The sequence below is a fragment of the Sander lucioperca genome, chromosome 3 (genome assembly GCF_008315115.2).
Source record: "Sander lucioperca isolate FBNREF2018 chromosome 3, SLUC_FBN_1.2, whole genome shotgun sequence".
NCBI classification, from domain to species: Eukaryota; Metazoa; Chordata; class Actinopteri; order Perciformes; family Percidae; genus Sander; species Sander lucioperca.
The window spans coordinates 14,706,721-14,728,297 of record NC_050175.1 but is presented as its reverse complement, the minus strand read 5'-3'; the positions used below and the strand labels follow the sequence as shown (position 1 = coordinate 14,728,297).

Sequence of the window (21,577 nt, the reverse complement as noted above, 5' to 3'; positions counted from 1 at the left end):
GTTCCGGTACAAAGAAGATGGCTACTGCTGCTGGCGAACAGCGGTCTTTCGAATCGGCTTTGGCTGCGACTCTGGAAGACTTGGAGTTATGCCGCGTTCTATTTACCTCGGAACTCGGAAGCCGCGACTGGGAATGACGTCATACCCGAGTTGAATGCGTTCTATTTTAAAGTCGGATTTTCATTGTTTTCATTAGCTCTAGCCCGGTTAGCTATTGTTAGCAATACCAGTTGATAACGCATTACGCCGTTTTTTGTGCATGCAAACAGCGTAACAACATGTCCACAGATAGAACATGGTTGAACATGCCTGTGTGAACGACTGATTTAGTGAGACACAAATAAGACCTAAGTGCTTATAACTTTGTTACTGCAGCTTTCACAACTGTTGATATAGGGGGCAGCCATGTTGGATTTTGAACTCGGGCTACTGCGAGGTTTTTACGAGTTCCGAGCTCATAAATACGAGGTCAGGGGGCGTGTTTACGTCTTTGACCTCGTAAAAACCGAGTTGCGAGGTAAATAGAACGCGGCATTAAGCTTTTCTTTGAGTAAAGAACAAAGAACGGCACTGAAGTCATTCTTAAAAAAGGAAGATGTGTTCAGAGTTTTGCCGACCGGATACAGCAAAAGTTTAATCTATCAACTCCGCTACCTTCTTCGTTGCTCTGGTTGGTCATAGCGCTATCCTATTGCGTGCAGAGGGAATTTGAAAGACAACCGTTTATCCCGCCCCTCGGCTTGAGCCCTGTCAATGGTGTCTTCCCAGACCCAACATCTTGATGTGGGTCTGGCTTGTCAGGCTATGTTGGAAGCGGAGTGTTCAGACACGTCTGAAATCTGAGGTTTTTGCTCACAGGGATTACTTTTACATTCATTTTCAGCATTATTTGAAGCTTTGGCCATGTTTAATATGGACAGCTGAGATTGTGACTATAGATATGACAGAAAATAAAAAAAAGCATAACAGGTCTACTTTAAGTCAAAGGCAACTAGATTTGTTAAGTCTTGAAAATGCCTCTTGAAAGAGAGAGCAAGCGAGACAAAATGTCTTCAAAAGACAGTCCAGCAAGTCCAGCTGTAACAGACTTATCAATTTCTACATACCCTAAAAATGCCATAATGATGGGCATAGATTCCAAGGACCCCATTGATATATTCAGTAGAAAATAAGATTTTCTTATTCAGCGAGACAACTGCTTATTATTAGAGGGTAATTTAAGAAAGACAGAGGATGACACCCATTGTCATTGTAAAAAATGTAATACATCCCCTTTGTTGCCAATGCATCTCAAGGGAACAGTATTAGAAAAACTAAGATTTACATGCCCCCCCCGTGTTAAATAACAAAACTGTTTGCTATGGGTGATATTACACACTAAATACATAACAACCCATGTGGGTCAAAAACACTTTGTTTGCAGCAGTATTTTTGATACGAACATTCATATTTGACAGATAGGCTGAACAATACTAAAGTGACATTCTCTTACTCCAAGGTAAGAAATAAAAACATGTTATTTTGCCTACACTTAATTCACAGTTGAAACCATTAAAATAACACAGAAATACATCAGTTGAGTTTCTCCATTCAGAATACGTAGCTTTCTGCCATTAGCAAAACTTGAAAATAAAGTCTGATAAAAGGAAAACAAACAAAGACCCAAATAGCTTTTACCTAGTAATGACACCTTCAAACCCCTTTCATACAATACGTGTCTGAATGAAAAGCATGCTCATTTTTGACAGCCAGTCCCAATCATGGCAGAAACTGACTCGCTACTGAAGCTGGTGGCTGCAATGTGTGGCACGTAAATAGAGGGAAATGCAACCTTGCATTTCATGACCCTTCACCCATTAATTTATATAATGCTCCAAATACTCTGAAATCAGTGATGCAGAGGCCATTCACAATAGTCCCACCGTTTTAGGCAGCCCAAAACAGTCCAAAGGCCATGTTTGCAATTCTTTTTAATTATTGTTTTGGATAGGTGATGACCACTGACTGTACACCAAATGGGGAGGGATTAAATAGCTTTGTCTGTGCCTCCTGGGATGATGATGTGATGAAGCCAATCTGTGTATCAGGGTGCAGGGTCTTGTTGATTTTGCATGCGTCTCTCTGCAGCTGCCGCCATGGTTCTACGTCTAAGCACAGTCAAGTTCAACTCTGGAACAGTGTCCTCCTCCAGTCCCGGCAAATCCTCATCCTCCTGGTCCTCTGGACTTTTGTTCAGATATCTCCTACAGGGAAGTAATAAACAACATATGAGCATGAGAAAATGCAAGATAATGAGGAAAAGGCAACCAGGAATACCTACCATTAGTGAACAAATGTTCCACTTATTAGTTCTGTGCAGCTGGGCCTTTCAGCTATTCATGTAGGCAAGTAAAGAAGGCCTTTGACATTGTATTTGTCTGGCCATGGTTCACAGACAGAGAAAAAACTTGTCTCACAAGGAAGGGTCTCTTTTCCCAAAATTCAATTTGTACAGCGCAGCTATGATACAAAGTCCAGCATGGTCACACTCTTGACCTCAACAAATGTTTTCAAAAACAAGGACATTTCTTTTTTTTTATTTCAAAATTGAACTTCTTTTGAATATAAAACATAGCGTAGCACCACTTTCTATGAGGTAGAAAACCAGCCAGAGTAGTGTACCAACCTGCGTGCCTGCTGGAGAATCTCTTCTTTCCTCTGCTTTAACATCTTCTGCCTCTCCTCAGCCGACTTAGAGAAGCGACCTCCTCTGATCTCCATGCTGTCTGACTCACTGAGGCCCTGTTCAGCTGCTCCACTGGACCCTTCTTGCTCATCTGGCCCAGTGCTCACCTGTGTCGGGGCATGCTCTATGGCCTGACGAAGGAACACAGACAAAATATGTGACAGCGTTTGGCCTGTAAAAATGATTGCATCATTGTCTAATTGTCAATTTTTTTTAATTCTCACAGTTTCTTTGTTTAACTGCAATTAATTGCTAACATTAGGTAAGGTCTTAAGGCGTATGACTGGTCATTGTTGACTTTGTTTAGATAGGCCAAATTGTAATTATACAAGTGATTATTGGTTGGACTATATATTTTTATTATTTCAATTGTTAGTTGTGGCACTTGAGCCTATACACGTTCATAGCAACACAAAAGATAAGGGGGAGATACAGTTAGAAAAAATGTTTTATGATAATAAAGAGCCGTCATAGGCTGTGTGCTTGTGTTATTACATTATCTGGGTCACATAACAGTGATCTATAGCAAAATATGTATCCTGGAATTCATTCAAAACTTGAAAATTTGACTGAAAGAGACAAATTATGTTGTTAATCGCAATTATTTCTGAGACAATTAATTGTGCAGCAAAATTTGGAATTGTTACAACTTTAGACAGAGTGTTGCATTCTGGCTTTTTGAGTAAACCATAGGATAGGATGTGATCAACCTGAAACAGGGAGCCAGGAAGCACTGATAGTTGGAGAAATCAGGAGAGCATTGTGTAATCATAACAAGGTTAGATTTTTCAGAGGCATCAATGAAAAAAATGGCACCGCTATTAACATTTAATCCCTAGCGGACTGACCTGCGTCGGGAAAGGCACCTGGATGCGTCCCTCCAGGATGTTGTCAGTGGTGACCTCCACAGAGCGAGTCAACTGCAGATCCTGCATCACCAGATAGGAGGGCACCTGAGGAAACATCTCCTGGATCTGATGGGCCTGACGACCACAAGGTACATGGGAACAGAAGAGAACATTAGAAAAAGAATTTAGAGAAAGATTGTTGGAGATGAAGAGGAGAACATAACATAAAACTAGATTTTTTTTTAAGGTTAACACAAACAGGTTTTAAGCATACAGTATTGGTGATTTTAAAAGTATAAAACCGTTAAATCTTTTGTGTTATACTATATAATATACCTGGCATCTTTGGTAACCAACAGTTTCGGTTTAATCTGTTGGTTAAATAAAGTGGTTATCACTATGTCAACACGGACTTACCAAGAAGTCAAATACCATGTAAGCAAAGTATCGATGTTAGAGCATTTGGCCCACATTACACAACTCAGGTAACTGGCTGCTTGTAAACAGCAAGGAGTGAAGAGTGAGACCAATGAATGGCACAATTGGCTTTATGCAAATTAAGTATAAAAAAAAATTCAATACCTGGCCTTAAATTTCTATCTGTGTATCATCTATCAGATAACCAACAATAATTTCATCAGATTATAAACATAAACTCACCATGGCCATGAGCTGGGAGTTGTTGGCCTGAGCAATGCCCAAGATATTGGTGGTGTGCATTACTTCCACTGAGAAACTGGGCAGCCAGCTGGCAATGCGAGATCCTGTAAGAGAATGTATGGATTTTATAATTCATTGTAACACGCAGCCTATCTGATGGATTTGTGTCCGACGGACTTACCATCAAAGTGGAAGAAGTGATTGTGTTGGTTGATATGCGGTCTAGCATCTGGAGCAGCTCCTACTGGGCCGATGTTGTCTTCCAAGCCCCCGCCCTGCTGCTGTCCTCTCGCCTGGCCCCCGTCCCCATTAATGTTCAGGGATGTCCGACATGTTGGACACGAGGTGTCCTGCTCCAGCCATGAGCGCAAACAAGAGCTGGAAACACACACACACACACACACACACACACACACACACACACACACACACACACACACACACACACACACACACACACACACACACACACACACACACACACACACACACACACACACACACACACAATGGCATTTCTCTGTATAAAAACTTGACATTCATTTCAGGTCTCAGAACAAGCCTTCTTTAGATAAACATCAGGGTCTGTGCAGGGAAACGTACTGAAGCTGAAAATATTCACCACACTGCTATAACTCTAGTGCAGCAGATAAATAGCCATACAAAAAAAAATCATATTACAAAAGCTAAGAACAGTTCTGCTGTCAGGTCTGCTACAAAAATATATCCATTGCTTTGGGCACTAGCCAAATTAGGGATACTGCATTCAAGGCGGGTATATCTGGTTGCCTGCTATTCCTGCACTCTCTCCTTTCACCATCTTTATTCTGTGAGTTACTTTTTCTAGACTACGGAACCACACATCAGTCGTATCAGTAAAACATCGGACTGCATATATAAACCATGGAGGCATTGCAAATGAAAAAAGAAATGCTTTACTTGTGGAAGAGATGGCCACAGGGTAGTTTGCGTGCTGTCAACATAGTATCCCAGCAGATGGCACAATCATCATCATTAGCTGCCAGCTCCTCTGCAGTAGCAACTGCAAATCTGCACAAATAAGTTTCAGAGTACGCACAAATAGTGATGAAACAAGGAATAGTTGATGGATTCATTAGAAATAACTGAATTAAACAAACAAAGCACAAAACTATGAGGTAAAAGGGGAAAAACTATTAAATCAAGATATTTTATCACCTGGCCTCCATGTTGTTGATGACACGAAGGTAGTTCTTGTGTCGGCGGACACGGCGCTGGACCTCATGAAAGAGATACCGCAGCTGCATGAAGATAACCAAGCTTGCCATGGACAGCCAGATGTTTCCAAAAAGCTGACGAGAAACACATGGACAAAAAAAAAAATTAGGAGAGTGAAAAAAGAGACAGGGACAGACTACATTTTTATATCACAACATGCCGACACCCGTTCCCTCTGTGTCTTACCAGCATATGGATATGGTGCATGAGGTCCAGGAAGAGCATAGCCAGCTCCATGATGAAGTCTGTGTAATAGACATATGTTCCCTTACTCTCCCAGGTCCCTGGATGGTTCAGATCCCACAGATGAATGGAATATCTGAGGGGACATGCACAACTCTATCAGGCCACGAAACGCAGGTGATATTGAGACAGTACAGTGGATGACGTGGCCCTTATCTTAGATAGGGATTGGAAAATAATAAATAATGCATTAAACAAAGATGGTGTAAAAGTATTATGGTACGATAAAACAGGTATATTGCCATCAGAAGCAACAAATTGACAAATCAGGATAACAGGAAGAAAGATAACAGTGTTATAATGACAGAGAATCAAAGTTCAAAATGTCCTCATAATTGTACAATGTATAATAGCTTTAAATCAATATGCTTGGTTGAAAAAAAAAAAAAAAGGTGTAGAAATAGTCTAATGCCAATAAACCCCCTAATCCATTGTGTGTGTAGTAACACATGTTAAACACAAACCAAGGTAACAATGTAAAATCAGTTAATTTTTTATAGTTAAAGTAATGCGCAGTTAGTCATCACAAAACATTATTTGCTATGTACCAAGCCAGAGCACTGTACCTGTACTGTAAACTGTAAACAGCTTACAGGTTTTAATGTCAGACTAATATCTGTGAGTATCTATGAGCGCCTCAGCTGATTAGAGTTGTTTCCGCTACTGGTATAATCCTGACCACTCTCTTTGGGACAAAGAAGCCTTTCACACTTGTGTAATGGACCCGGAGAAAAAAGAAAATGGTGTAGCCAACCCTAAGCCCCTGATTCTAAATCTGCACAGGCTGTCATCCGTACTGCTGCAGAGTGCACCCGTGCATGCATGTGTAAGAAGGCTTTGAATGGACTTACCGCATGATGACATGCCCAGTGCGTACAGTCACCAACAGACACTAAGGGAAAAAAAGGATACAGGTGAACGTGGAGTAATTCCGGTGGTCTACTTTCCATAGATATGGATAACAAAAATATGACATTTCAGTAGTGACTTTAAAAGAAATATAACTACCTGAAGGAATGTTTTATGCTTAAAAAAAAAAAAAAAAAAAAAAAAAAAAAAAATGGCGTGGTGACAATTTGTGTGTTTATTAGACTACACCTCTCTTTGAAAAAGTATCCCCTTATGGAGACTTCTGTAGCTTCTGTATTTAAATAAATGAGCCTTTTTCAACAGTAGACATTTTGACTTGTCGTAGCAGTAAAAGCACAGTTTTAACTGGAAACATTAGGGTTGATTCCAGTGCCCCAGTAAGCTATACTCGTGAGCCTGCATGCACACTACTGGGACCCTGGAACTGGCACAGTTAAATCAAATGCAACTATTATTTATGTTATGAATTACAACTGTGCTTTTCTTGCTTTAATGTCAAATTGTCTGCCATAAAAGAGGTTTGCAATGTTTACACTATGACACATGAAAAACATTACAAATCTGCCCAGGCACATTTAAGACATAAGCATATTAAACTGAAATCTTTAAGAAATACATGGGCATAACCAAAAGCGTAAAAAAATCCACAATCAATATGCCATTGTCCACACACCGCCCACCATTATTATACAGTTGTGACTCCAGGTTCTCACCTCTGCTGCCATAAAGGAGAGGGTATGCATGCCATGAGAAGCTCCCAGCAGACCACAGCCCACAGCCAGACCACAGCAGTCCAGCAGCAGGGAGACCAGCAGACAAAGCACTCGTACATGGCTGTTCATGGGAGTGGAGGGCGAGAAAGACAGCTGTATGGAAGAAAATGTGAAATATAAGTGGGACTGTGCCCTCTCTCAAAGTGTTTCCCTTTCCTTATGTCCTAGGGTTTCTTGATAGGAGAGCTTGTGCTGCATAATGCATAGAAAATGCACTAATACATTTTATCTGGGCTACACAAAGCTAAAAAGTCATAAATATTTAGGAATGCATTGCAGATTTCAGTAGGCAACGCATTCAGACCAAGTGTTTTGTATTAATGTTCACAATTTCATAGTACAGATTATTCTGACATTTAAAGAATATAAGTGAACAAACAATACAAAATATGCACATTTTTCATAAAACATGCAGCTGTTGATGGCAAACAGCTAAATGAAATAGAAAAAAAAACAATACATTTAAAAAGGGGAATATTCCAAAATCAAAAGAATTAATTTAGCCACCAAAGAACATAAGGTGTTTTGCCTGCCTGTAATGACTGGGAGGAAACATGAACTTTCAAAATTGTACACAACCAATTGAAATCAATAGACTCCTCACACACAACCCCTAAAACATCATGTACTGGCAAACATTGCTTAAGACCGTTAACTCACAGTCTACAGTGAATAGAAAACAAAAAGGACCTCATTACAAACATTCAAACAGCTGAGCTGAAAGAAATCAAATAGATTCCTTCAATGCTGTAAAGCTTTAATACCAAGGTTTCCCCGACACAGTGACAAAACTATACACCCATCAACTTTAGCAGTTTAACCTACATGCGTCATACTCAAACAAAACCTGGAACCCACAGAAACAGGAAGGAAGACAGCTGGGCTAACACAACTGACAGACTTCAATATAAAAAGAACATGCATAAAGGCAGATCTATAGTCAAAGCTGGGAGACAGAAACAAAGACTTGAAGACAGCTAGACATACACACAACCACATGTAGCACAGTGCATTCATTAACACACATACAAACTGGTACATTTTTACAGCCCGGCAGGCAGAAATTTCCCTCTGTACATTGAGTAGGCCAGTCAGCAATGCATTACATCACAGGCAACATACCAACGTAATGCCTGTTTTAAATAGCAGTGCTTGTAAGGTGGTCAATTAAATTTGATATTTTGTTTACCCCAACATGCAGACTACAATCTGATACAGGGACATGTCAATCAGTAGCCTAACATGCCAAAAGAAGGAGCTATTAATAGATCCAGAGCTGAGAAGAGTACAGTTACTCTTTTGACTTTTGGGGGACACTCCCCACACCTTTTAAAAAGACCACTTTATAAAAGCTTGAAAGTACATGCAGGTGTCGTCAAATGCCAGGCTTCTGGCTACCTCCCATTTACTCTCAGTCCTTGTGAGTAACAAGGCAGCCACAAAGACTGTGGATCTAGTCCTATCGGGTTCACTGCGTAGCATTAATAGGAACATGTTTCATTCACGGACATGTAGGCCTATCTATTATACCTTATAATATATCTTAGCAAAGAAACAGACAAAACTTGCTGTACACTGTTGTGAATAAGCTCTAGAGTTATTTGTGTTTATTGTATAGATCCCAATACCTGCTTATGCCATACTGTACTGGCAATTTCCAATGCCTGCATCTATGGTAATGTAGAAATCATTTTTAAAAGACCCTTTGCAAATTGTTCTTAACTGACATTTTTAAACAAATATCTGTGTCCTGTCTGAACCTGAACAAATAAGAGTCTGTATTAAAAAATAAATAAAACTCTAGGTACAAATGACAACAGTGTCCTATACCATGACAACTCTACTTCAGAGGCGTATGTTTTCAAGGCAAGAAAGAAACACATTTAAAAAGAGCCTTAGGCTCACTATAAAATTACCCAAAAATGAAAAAGTCATCTTTAAAGTTAGTGGCCTATCCAAAATAACAGGTGTTGGCTTATTTCTGATATGTTTGTATTGATACAACTTCTGTTTTGTATTGTAGACTGATTGGGTGGTTGAACATGTGGTACAATAATATTAGTTGTTGTAGCTATTCTTAATTGAATTGGATTGGAAAATTGTGATGAAAGTATATTTGGAATGATAACAGATTCATAATGTCATGTCATAATTCAATACATTTGGTGTATTGTCCTGCCCTTGATTACCATAGAAGGTAGATAGTCATAAACAATAGTTAGGGGCACTGGAATGAGTTAAGAAAACAATGGTGTAGTTTATAATACTTACATATTCAAATCGGTCTTTGCAGAGCTGTACCATGAGGTGGAGAAAGACCAGGGCAGAGAACCACAAACACCACATGACCACCTCCTCCACTGTCTGAACGTTCAATACGCCAAAGATGAAAATGAACTTGTAGAAGATGAAGTTCCAGAACTTATCCTTCAAATGCTGAGGAATAAACACAGAGCAAATTAGATGCATTTTTTTTTCTGATAGGTCTAGAGTCAAGTAGAGCTGCTTAATACCCCAGGCATGGAAGTAGTTCATCATTTGTTCAACACTGTTCTAGACACAGACTCACCTGCTTCTCACTGACCCTGAGCGGGCCAAACACCACATACTGAATCATTTTAGCAGTTAACATCAAAGAGCAGCAGAATGTGTTGACCAAGACCTAGGGGAGTACAGAGAAGAAAGTGACAATTAGTTGTTTTGTAAGAATATCCTCATTTTATCAAACAAATGCAAAGTCCTAAACTGGATGACACTTACCCATACAAAGAGACTGTCAGTGGCAAGATACCACAGGATGGACAATTCGGTGTCACTAATATCATTGTTTAGATGTTCAAGATGTTCCCCTTCAGAGGGAGCAGGTGTGTCATCAGTTTCCAAGACCCCAAAGCCTGGATCAGTCACAGTGGTGTAGGCACTAAAGATGCTGCCAGCAAGCAAAGCCACACTCAGTGCTGTGTAGGTCTGCAGGCTGGGCCAAGGAAACCTCTCCAAAAACAGCAGAGGCATTGCAGTGTTTACGGTCCACTTGTCAACTCGTGAAAATGGTGTATGTCCTGATCCAAGTAATCAAAACCTGTGAGGGCAGAAGTGAGTTAATGTAGCTAACGTGGGCCAAACATGCGTAAACAATAGCTTTGTTACATACATGCAAAAGCTCAATGCACTGACTGGACTGTATTTGGTGAAATGTAAACAGGTTAAATCACTCAAACAACATGAAAACCGTGGGCCCGCGATCGAATTGGCCAACATTAGCAACCTAGTCGCTAGCTAGATGTAACGGTAAATAATAATGAAAATAATTATAATAATAACTAGGAGCTCACGCCCTAACATTGGCTATTTAGCGTTACCTGGCTAACGTTAACGTTACTGATTAGCTTAGCAACTTGTTAGCTAACATTAGCAACGTAGCTAGCCACTGTTAAGCACCAGACAACCAGCTCGTATTAAATCGTCACTTACAGTTTGTCCCAGATTTAGTTTAAACGCAATATCCCCCGTCCTTCGTTGTATTCAGTGCTTTACTTTTAGTGCAGCTGCACTGAAAACATCGTCATTGTCAACATCGTCATGTTTATTTCATGGAGAATGCAGCTGGCTGAGAGGAACCTTCTTCTTCCTCTACGTCTTCTTTTTCTTATTCTTTTATGAAGTTAGACGGCAGCTAGCATTCTTACTGCTGCACTACTGCCATCTTCTGGAGTTAGTTAACTCCTACAGTGTCCAGTATGTCAGATTTTCTTCATCAAACATTTTCACAGTAGGAAGCTGGCAAGCATATTATGCCTTGTCCACTTACACCACACTCTAGTATGTTATTACTCCTGCTCCTGTCGCCGTTTCATTTATTCTAACATGTCCTCCTTCCTTTCTGATACATATTTCCATACTAACACATGCTTTATCATTTCTGGCATGATGACAAAAACACTTCTTATATACTGTCTATGCAAAAACAGTGTATGCTTCCCTATGTGACGTGTGCTGTTTAGGGTTGTTACTTGCTCTTTCCGTTTTGTTCCCCTACTTCTTAACATAGATTGAGTGTACAAAAATTGCCTCCATTTTATTGTGTTATCCTACTGCTGTTGCCACCATAGACTGTATATAGGTTGCCATTGGTGAGTTACTTTTCTACACACTATGACCTTTCCATCTGATTAGATTAATTAATAATTAATTTAATACTGACTTCAACAGTTCCTTTTTTGAATGACTCATTTGCCAATCTGTCTGTTCTCTCATTTCCGTGGATACCTGAATGCACTGAGACCTGCATGATAGGCAAGGCAAGGCAAGGCAGCTTTATTTGTATAGCACATTTCAACAACAGGGCAATTCAAAGTGCTTTACATAAAACATTAAAGAGCATTTAAAAACGATAAAAAAAAAAAATCTAAAAATACCACTAAATAAAAGACAAGAATAAAATTGACAGCGCAGTATAAGAAATTAACAATTATTTAAAGAAAGGCAACATCAAAAAGATAGGTCTTCAGTCTTAATTTGAAAGAACTGAGAGTTGCGGCAGACCTACAGTTTTCTGGGAGTTTGTTCCACATATGTGGAGCATAAAAACTGAACGCTGCTTCCCCCTGTTTAGTTCTGACTCTGGGGACAACAAGCAGACCTGTCCCAGACGACCTGAGAGGTCTGGGTGGGTCATAGTGTAGTAGCAGATCAGAAATGTATTTTGGCCCTAAACCGTTTAGTGATTTATAAACCAGTAGAAGTATTTTGAAATCTATTCTTTGGGGCACTGGAAGCCAGTGTAAAGACTCCAGAACTGGAGTGATGTGATCCACTTTCTTGGTGTTAGTGAGGACTCGAGCAGCAGCGTTCTGAATCAGCTGCAGCTAATGATAGATGATCATATATGCCTACTTTTTTTTCCTGAACCATTCTTGTATGTATAAACAAAACGTTATAAAGAAGATCCCAATGACCTCTGGCTATACCTGGCTTTATGCTTGCAAGGGCCAACACAGAATTTTTTTCTTACATAGACTGTGTAGATATCTGTATCGATATATATATATCAACGCTACAATTGATTGAAATCATCTCTCATTTCCGAGGATACCTGCATTGGAGGGATGTTGCCAGGGTCCAAAATTAGCACCATCTACCAGCCAATCGCTGGCAAAATATGCAAGTGGCTGGTAAATTTGCTTCACTTACCAGCCAAAAAAACAATGGTCATCTATTGAGTGGCTGGTAAAATGTTAACGTTCACTAGCCATTTGGCTGGTGAAAAAAAAAAAGTAAATTTTGGACCCTGGATGTTGCACACGGTCAGCCACATCAGAATTAACAATATAACCCTCTAAACTCACTCACTAAATCTGCATGTTAATTTCTTTCCTTAATTTGAAGTCATTCCAAATTTACCAACAGAGTTTCTAGTAACCAGGTATTGTGTTATAGGCTAGCTATTATAGATTATTGATTTTGGTGTTCTTTACCTCTTCACCTCTCAAGATAGTCTAATCTGGATCGATATTTTAACCTTAATTGCCACTAGAGACTGATGTATTGAAATTGAAAGTTTCACATCTGAGAGCGATGCAGAATCAATGTCAATTTATAGGCTACTTTAAAATGTACTTTGAAATTACAGCTGCAAAAGGAATTCATAAATAACTTGAATAAGCTATATGGAGCATATACTAGTAAAAGCTAAAATTAATGGAGGAAATTGGGTTGTATATTAGATTTAAAAAAAAAATCCATAGTGTCCTGTGCTCAGAAATAATTCTGACTGCATTGGTAAAAAGGCAAGTGTTGTTAATGATTAACTATTTAAATGGTTGACATCTATGCAATAGATCGGGTTGACAGAGAGTCCAAAGTTAAGGTGTGTGGGAGCGTTGTTACACTGCAATTGCAAAGGTTGTTGGGGGAGAATAAGGATAGTAAGGGACAAGAAGGACACTAGCTTAGCTTTTTATCTGCCATCTCAGAAATACTGGCTATATATATGTAATATATGTATCATGAAAAAAAAAATCATGTAGGTAGTGTGGTCAGTCCATTATTAAGGTATTCCATTGTGCTGAATAAAGTTTATTTCTCAAACACAGGTGGTTATAGGATGTGTCTGGTGATGGCGATAACCTGTGGAAAAGAGAAAGAAATAGCATGCTTCAAGAAGGAATAAGAAGTGATTTAATGTATTTATTATATTGAATTGTTGATTATTGCAGAAAGAAAGTTGTTCAGCAGCTACAGTCTCTTCCTGGGAAGCTGGATACAGTATTTTTAAGCCATGCCAAAGCAGAGGGTGGCAGTAATGTACAGGATTATGGATCTGAACCATTACAAAATTACAAAAAGTAGGAGCAGATTCCTCCAGAAATAGGAAAATTGAGGTTTAGTCAGCGCTTTGTAGAAAGTAACCATAAAAGACCTTTGACTTTTTTTGTTGCCACGCAGTGACTGAAATTAATCATTCCACAGCAATCAAATAAACTATGTACTTACATTATCCCTGACTTGTTAGTAATAAAGTAATAAAGTTCATCGTCACAGAACAGAAACAGAAAGTTCTTTGGAATAACAGCTGTCTACAGTAAATTGAATAGCTTTTGGTGCCTGTCCTTTCGGTTCCTGTCTCTGAATAGTCCTGTGAGAAACTTCGTTCCTGTTCAATTTATCCATCGAGGGAAGTGAAGACTTGCTTGTACAGCACTTTGTTTTTCTTTTCATGCAGACGCCACTGTCAGCACATACACTTTTGCCATGAACCACTCAGCTGAGCAGTTGTCTTCAGAGAAAATGGCCCCTGAGGAGTTTGACGGTGGGACAGCAGTGGCTTGTGTGATCCTGGGCCTGTCCTTCCTGGTAGGAGCTCCGGGGAACCTGCTGGTGATCTGGACTATCCTGAGACACGTCAAGCAGCGTTCCCACACTGTGGTCCTCATCCTGCACCTGGCTGCTGCAGACCTGCTGGTCCTCATCACCCTGCCTCTGTGGATATACTCCCTGGCCCACCACTGGGTGTTTGGAGAGGCCTTCTGCAAGTTCTTGGTGTACATTATCTATGTATGCATGTTCAGCAGCATCTTCTTCATCACCCTTATGAGTGTGGAACGCTATTTAGCCATCTGTCATCCATTTGTGATGATGCGCTGGAAGACCAAGAGCGTTATGAACAGATGTCTTGTACTTTTGTGGCTCCTTGCTCTGCTTCTAGGAGTGCCTGACGTACTGACAAAGCCTTTGGATGAAAGCGATGGAAGTGAGCAGTGTTTTATCAGGGAATACAGCTCTGTGACCCAAGCGATCATCTTGTTATGTCTGGAGACCTTGGGGGGCTTTGTGGTTCCTTTTATCATTCTTAGTATCTGTTACTGTCTAGTAGCTGTCCAGCTCAGGAAAATGAGTTTCATCTCCAAACAGAAATCCATGGTTCTTGTGCACGCTGTGGTTCTAGCCTTCACACTGTGCTGGTTGCCTTACCATATCATCAACATTACTGATCTGGTTTGCATCCTGACATCTGGCATAGAACATGAATGTGTTCCGAAGAGTGTTGTCTTTAGCTCTGGTGCCCTTGTTTTCATCAGCAGTTCAGTGAATCCTGTGTTATACGCCCTCTTTGCGAGGAACTTACGAGGGAGTCTGGAAGAGTCCAGACTGGTCAGGCTGTTCCAGGAAATGGCCACTCACACCATCAAACTCAGGGAGCTGGTAATACAACAGCAGACTGGCCAGATGGCAGCAAATACACAGGTAGAGCTGATGTCTGACTGAAAAATACTAAATCCCTTAAACTGTGATGCAAGGGAAATGTGATATTTGTTTTCTGCAGTGCTTTAAGGGACTATACTTTACTATGAAAGCCTATATATGATCTACGGTTTTGAAAGCCGTATGTCATATGTAAATAGTGCTGACAATGGTTATGTGTTTATGTGATTCATATCATTAGCACATACCATATACCCTCCTATCTTTGTTTCACATTTATCCTTGGATGTCAATGCAAACACATGATCGCAGTCTTTACATTTTTCTCGCTGTTGATGATAATTTATTGTTGTATAGTTTAAAAAATTGAAAACTTTATAACTTGATACGCTCCTGTATTGTGTAATATGTTTTGTGTATTACAATTAATGAGGTGTCTGTTTTCTGAATTGAAAAAATGAAATATCTCTCGATCAGTGTTCTTGAAAACTGCAACAATAATTACATTTTTGTTGATAATTAAAACTTAATTAGTTTATCATTCTCTCTGATTTTAATTCAACGCAGAACTTGACTAATTTTCCTGCTTTCTGAACGTGAAGCAATTATTCCCCATGACACTCACAGATGTAGTCATTATCTTATCAAGAATGTAAGTTGGCAAAGGGTTGCGAACCAATGTTGCTTTCATTTAACTCAAATAATCACTCACACATAACTGGAAAAGCTATGAGTCCCATCATTTCAGTGAATCCGTCCAAAAACATGAAGCCTGCCTGATACACTTATCTCATTATTCAGACTCTTATTATCAGGCAAAGGGTCTCCTCCTTGTGGAACAAAATGTCATCAGGCCAGTTTCTAAAAGTGCTCCTTTACAAACAGACCTGTTATCCATCATGTTAGTTAAATCAAACTGTGAAACCCTAACCCCATCTACAGTAGGACATATTTTTTAGACTGTTTAAAAAATGTTACGACAAGCAAGGTTTTGCTTCATTGAAAGAATTCACATATTTTGTTGTTTTCCATCTAATTAGATTTTTTTGTATATCATGGAAGTTTCATAAACTTAGTCCTCATACAGATCCTCATTAAATTGCCTTGGTTTATGTTATGTATTGTATCCATAGAGTTGCTCTGACATTTACTCTCTGGTGGAGCATCAGAGATCATTTCTTTCATCATTTTTGAGATGACTTTAATTTCTGTTTGTAGATTTTTCTTTCATTTATTTGAAACTCCTTTACTTTTAATCCATGACCTGAAGTGAAAAATGGACCTATGACGAATGCATGAATCACCTCTCTATGTCTCAAACAGCCATGTGAGGAACCCCTTTCCTGTGCTGTCCATTCTTAAAGGGAAGTGAAGACTTGCTTGTTCAGCACTTAGTTTTTTTCTTTTCATGCAGACGCTACTGTCAGCACATACACTTGCAGCATGAACAACTCAACTGAGCTGTCTTCCTCAAAGGAAATTGTCATGGCCCCTGAGGAGTTTGACGGTGGGACAGCAGTGGCTTGTGTGATCCTGGGCCTGTCCTTCCTGGTAGGAGTTCCGGGGAACCTGCTGGTGATCTGGACTATCCTGAGACACGTCAAGCAGCGTTCCCACACTGTGGTGCTCATCCTGCACCTGGCTGCTGCAGACCTGCTGATCCTCATCACCCTGCCTCTGTGGATCTACTCCCTGGCCCACCACTGGGTGTTTGGAGAAGCCTCCTGCAAAGCCATGGTGTTCATGATCAACGCCTGTATGTATAGCAGCGTTTTCCTCATTACCCTTATGAGTGTGGAACGCTTTGTGGCCGTGCGCCACCCCTTTGCCTCGGCTGGCTGGAAAAGGAAAAAAGCTTTAAATAAAGTTCTGCTAGCTCTGTGGACTGCAGCATTTGTGTTCAGCATACCAGTCATCCCAACTCAGGTTGTAGGGATGGATGCTGGTGAGGAGCACTGTCTGTATCGGTTTTATACTTCTGTGACCCAGGAGCTGGTGTGTGTGCTGCTAGAAACACTGCTGGGCTACGTATTACCCTTCACCATCCTCGTGGTCTGCTATGGCTGCCTGTGCAGCCGGATTACTCAGATGAGCTTCAAGTCTAAGCGCAAGTCCACAGTGCTGATTGCCAGTGTAGTGGTTGTGTTTGCCATTTGTTGGACGCCTCATCACATAGGAAATGTCCTATCACTCATCATCCTGGCCACTGAAAAGTCCCTCCCGGACTCAGCAAAGAGTCTGGAGAGCGTCAGGAGCACCATGGTTTTCATCGCTGGAGCCATGGTCTTCATCAGCAGCACTGTTAACCCCATCCTCTACATGTTTGCGGCTCGCTCCTTCAGGAGCTCCCTGCGTGACACCGGCATCCAGAAGCTCTTCCTCCATATCTCCAGCACCTCCCCAGGTGAGGGCAATAAAGAGTTGTACTTTGTGTCCAAGAGACAGAGCAATCAGACGGACAGTTCTCAGTGTGTGTCTGAGTCAAAAGACCAAATGGACATTAAATAAAAATGTGTAAAAATAATCCGTCCTGATATTGAACATGTATGTATTGTCTGTGCTGTGTGTAGATATTCATGTGTATACTGTATGTATTTTTAAATGAAGGAAATGGTGCCTGAAATTAAACTCATTTTGTGTGAAATTACAACACAGAAAAACAAGAAGTCTTTATCTGTGCAATACTTGTCCAATTCTGTAAATTACCTGTTTTACATGTAATAGTTTTTGTGTTATGTTTCTTTTTTGAATGGTGACCATATATTTATGAATATGTTATATATTATGTATTCCATATCGTATTCATAAATAGCACAATAAATAATTATACATACATTAAACATTTCTCAATGTAAAGATTTTTTATTTTATTATATAATCTAGTTGATGCCAACAAATGGACATGGTATTGATTATGTTATTGATTCTGTGTACAATTTTCTTTAATTGCCAGTAGGTGTGGGAACAGAACACATTAGATGTTCATCTGGTAATCCTGTCAGTAACTTGTTTTTTTTATGCTTTTACAACAGAGAAATATTTTACTCACAGCTATGGCTGTCTTAATTAGAGTTTGAGAACTTTTCAATCATGCTGTGTCGTTCTTTGTCGGGAAACTGTAACATCTCTGATACAGTCTAATTGGGAACTCATGTAACAAAACTGTTGTTCAATTCACTTAATGAGTTTTCATCATAGAATCCATAACATACGACTTTTGTAAAAATGTTTTTCTCTCGTGACAAGTTAGCTAACAATTGTTGTGACATCCAACTACAGACAACAACCAGTCTTTCAACTTCCTCTCAATGAAAAGATTGCAAAATGTAAAACTTCATGTTCCCTTTGTTGAGCAGCAAAAAGCGGAATCATGCCGTAATGTTTTAGATGAGAAAGCTCAGTGTTATCCTATTTCCTTATAATTTCAAAATGCATATGTCAGACAGATAATTATAATATGCTTTTATCATAGCATATTAAGTTTATCTGTTGCCAAAACTGCAGTAGCCTACACAAAACATGTTCTAACCAACTGAGACAACCAGTAGATGGTAGTGACAGTGTTTTTTTAAATTATTTTTTTAGTTTTGACATAATTTCAGAGTGGTGTCATAATTTCTTTTTTAGATTTCTTCATTTAAAAGGGAAAACACACATTAATCAACATGAGTACAAGGTCCAACATGTAAATGTGCCAGATTTAGCCATACAGGCTAAGTTTCGTCTGTAGTCCCTAGCAGGTTGATGGCTTAAAAATAATATTATAAGATATAGTATTTTTATCTCACTATCCCATCATATGTTTTTATCCAGGGAATGGTCATGATGAGATTTTCTTTTTCAGCGCTGCCTTGCTTCATACTCCTTACAAACAAGTATGCCTGTGTTGACACAGTGGAAAATGGAAGGAACCAAGCAGGAGACATCCTTTCTATACATTTTAAAACTTTGAACAAATTAAGAAAATAAAAGTAGAAATGTCACTTTGCGTCTAACTTGGTAACATTGACTTAAAACTATTTGACATTTCATACTAATGATTTTACCGTAGGGTGACATTTGTATGTTGTGTTAAATGAGGTGGCTCATTGTGATAATGATTTGAACTGAGAATTGAATAAACCCAGTGTGACACGTCACCTTCAAATATTAGTAGTCAGGATTATTTTAACTGTGACAGAAGAAAATTACAGGGCAAAGTGTGTGACAAAAAAAACATGTCAGACGAATTGACGCACGATAACATAGAAGACTCTGAGACGCTAGGCCTTTTCTTACAGAATGAGGAAGCAACGTGTACAACATCAGCAGTGTGGTTTGTTCCTAATGTACCCATTGCCTTTCATTATGATTATATGTTTACAATATGCCTGTACTGTACTTTTTAATTGAATCAACACTTTGTCCTTTATCATGTGAATGTTTTTTATGCTTTGTTAAATTATAAAACAATTGAATAATGAATAATTAGCTACAAAGATAAAAAATTAAAAAAAAAGAATGTAGGCACAGATTCTTGGTATTTAACTTAATGTAAATTGATCAGTTTTTACCCTCAAAACCTGCCTCATATGAGCAATCACATATCCTACTGTATATAATGTAATCCCTTTCAATGGAACCCATACCCACCCTATAGCTAAAAGTACACCACAGAACGAGACCTGCCACAGGGATAACTGAGTCATGAATCTTGGCTATCCCTAAAGTTCACTGAGAAGTGTTGGTTATTGCTTTTGCCACTGGCTTGTTAGAAGACCTGCAAACACCTCACACCACATGATACTACCGCTGACACCAAGCAAAGTTACTTTCTGGATATGGTGGTGGGTCCTACAGGTTGCCTTCTTACACCTGCTGAAACAAAGACTCAACATGCCATTTTGGTGACACAGACAGATGGCATCTATAAACATGCCTCATATGTGATGTCATGAAGATAAATGTTCTTTGTTGTTGTTGTTGTTGTTGTGGGGAATTACATTATGTGTCTAGGATTTTAGCTGAAGTGTTTCCCAAGGTGTCTAAACTGGTGCAACTAATCAGACTGGTTCAGCTGAAAAGAATGATTTCACATGAGGAAGGAGAAACTGAGAATTACTCTTGAGATTGGGGGATTTAAATAAGCGAAAGGAGTTGAAGAGACAAAAAGCCTTGAATTCACTACAGTCTACTGGCCCATAGAAAGCGAGATGGGAGTGTCAGGAGCAACAAAACATGGCATTCTGGGAACCAGGCCAAAGATTGGGTGAAAACTCTAGCAGGCCAGTAAGGACCTGTGAAGTTTTTAAAAACTCTATTGTATGTTACTGCTCTTTTAAAGTGCCAGATTTTATTTCAATATGAAAGCTGCTCATAGATGAAAGTATAGCTATACAAAAGAGTGTAAGTCTTCATACTGTATGTGTGACCAGAAAAAGAAAAAAATAATGTACAGTAAGAGTAAGTTATTCCATATCACAGTGGGAGTGTGAAGCAGCACACAGCAGCATTGCATTTTAGAGGATGAATAAGGATGACAGGTTGAAAACCTGTAAGAAGCAATAAATAATATGCTATCCATCATGTACAGGTTGATTCCATTGTTCTTTATTTGTTCCCTCTGTCTCTTTATTTGAATGTCTGTTTGTGTGTTGGCTTGTTTTCTCCTTTCTTCTTTTCCTTCTGTCTTTCCTGCATTCCCTTTTACCTTTACCTTACCAAGTAATCATAAATGAGGGCAAATCTTCATAATGATGGCACTATAGCAATCACAACTTCAAACATTTAGTAAATATTGGCATGATATGGTGCAGGTGTAGCTTGTTTGCATTTGTATAACATCAGTAAAAACTAAATAAAAGAAATAGTTTGTTTCCAACTCTTTTCTACCAGAGTAGCAGTTTAGAATGCAAGAAAGTAGCAGTTTGCAGCACATTGCATTGAATAAGCCAGAGGCTTACATAAAATCTGTGTTCTAAATGTTATTTTAATGTTGAATCAGCTTAGTTGCAGTAAAACAAGTACCCCGGCTATTCGATTATCATCCAAAAGGTCAGATACTGTCATTCTTTAAATTGTTACACCAACAAAAACCGGGGACGGAGGTAGGCCTAGGTATAAGACAGGCAACAAATATCAACAGGCTACGCAAATGCTTTGTCTTCAGCTCAGTATGCTACAGTTCCATGTTGTCTAAACTCTTAAAAAAAAAAAAGATTTAGGCTACTCAAGCTCACATTTTGGAGCCTATTATTTGATACACATGTATTATCAGCACAAGTACAAAACAAATGTTAATGAAAAATAATAAACCTAAACACAAACATCCAAAACTTGCCCTATGTTTGCAGGGTGACGGTGTTCTGCATTTAGCACTGTTCACTTACGCTTCACTATCAAACATGCCTCATGGAGGTACAGCCCTGTTTTGTCAGACTACTTCCTGATTCAAATGATCTGACCAATATCATTACAGCATTCACTTGAGCCTCCCGCCCTCACCTTTCCAAACCAGCCAA

At 39.3% G+C, this 21,577-nt stretch overlaps 2 protein-coding genes across 3 annotated transcripts; one reads left to right on the top strand and one right to left on the bottom strand.

Annotated features, from left to right (window-relative positions):
- Window positions 1-1,022: 1,022 nt before the first annotated feature.
- LOC116060499 (E3 ubiquitin-protein ligase AMFR) lies at window positions 1,023-11,051 on the bottom strand. Its single transcript, XM_031314068.2, has 14 exons — window positions 10,848-11,051; window positions 10,137-10,455; window positions 9,946-10,038; window positions 9,648-9,812; window positions 7,317-7,469; window positions 6,585-6,625; window positions 5,677-5,809; window positions 5,431-5,564; window positions 5,173-5,283; window positions 4,415-4,611; window positions 4,234-4,337; window positions 3,574-3,708; window positions 2,666-2,856; window positions 1,023-2,243 (listed from the first exon to the last, which is right to left on the bottom strand). The coding sequence occupies exons 2-14, from the start codon at window positions 10,386-10,388 to the stop codon at window positions 2,084-2,086; spliced, it is 1,869 nt and encodes a 622-aa protein (XP_031169928.1). The 5' UTR covers window positions 10,389-10,455; window positions 10,848-11,051; the 3' UTR covers window positions 1,023-2,083.
- Window positions 11,052-14,112: 3,061 nt separating this feature from the next.
- On the top strand, window positions 14,113-17,740 carry si:dkey-148a17.6 (uncharacterized protein LOC108190685 homolog). 2 transcript variants are annotated; one of them, XM_031314414.2, is made up of 2 exons: window positions 14,113-14,174; window positions 16,575-17,740. In XM_031314414.2, exons 1-2 carry the CDS (start codon window positions 14,127-14,129, stop codon window positions 17,583-17,585), a joined length of 1,059 nt encoding a protein of 352 aa, XP_031170274.1. In that variant the 5' UTR covers window positions 14,113-14,126; the 3' UTR covers window positions 17,586-17,740. The 2 variants fall into 2 exon arrangements, with proteins under 2 accessions (XP_031170274.1, XP_031170273.1); XM_031314413.2 differs by lacking the exon at window positions 14,113-14,174 and having other exon boundaries at window positions 15,156-17,740.
- Window positions 17,741-21,577: the final 3,837 nt, after the last annotated feature.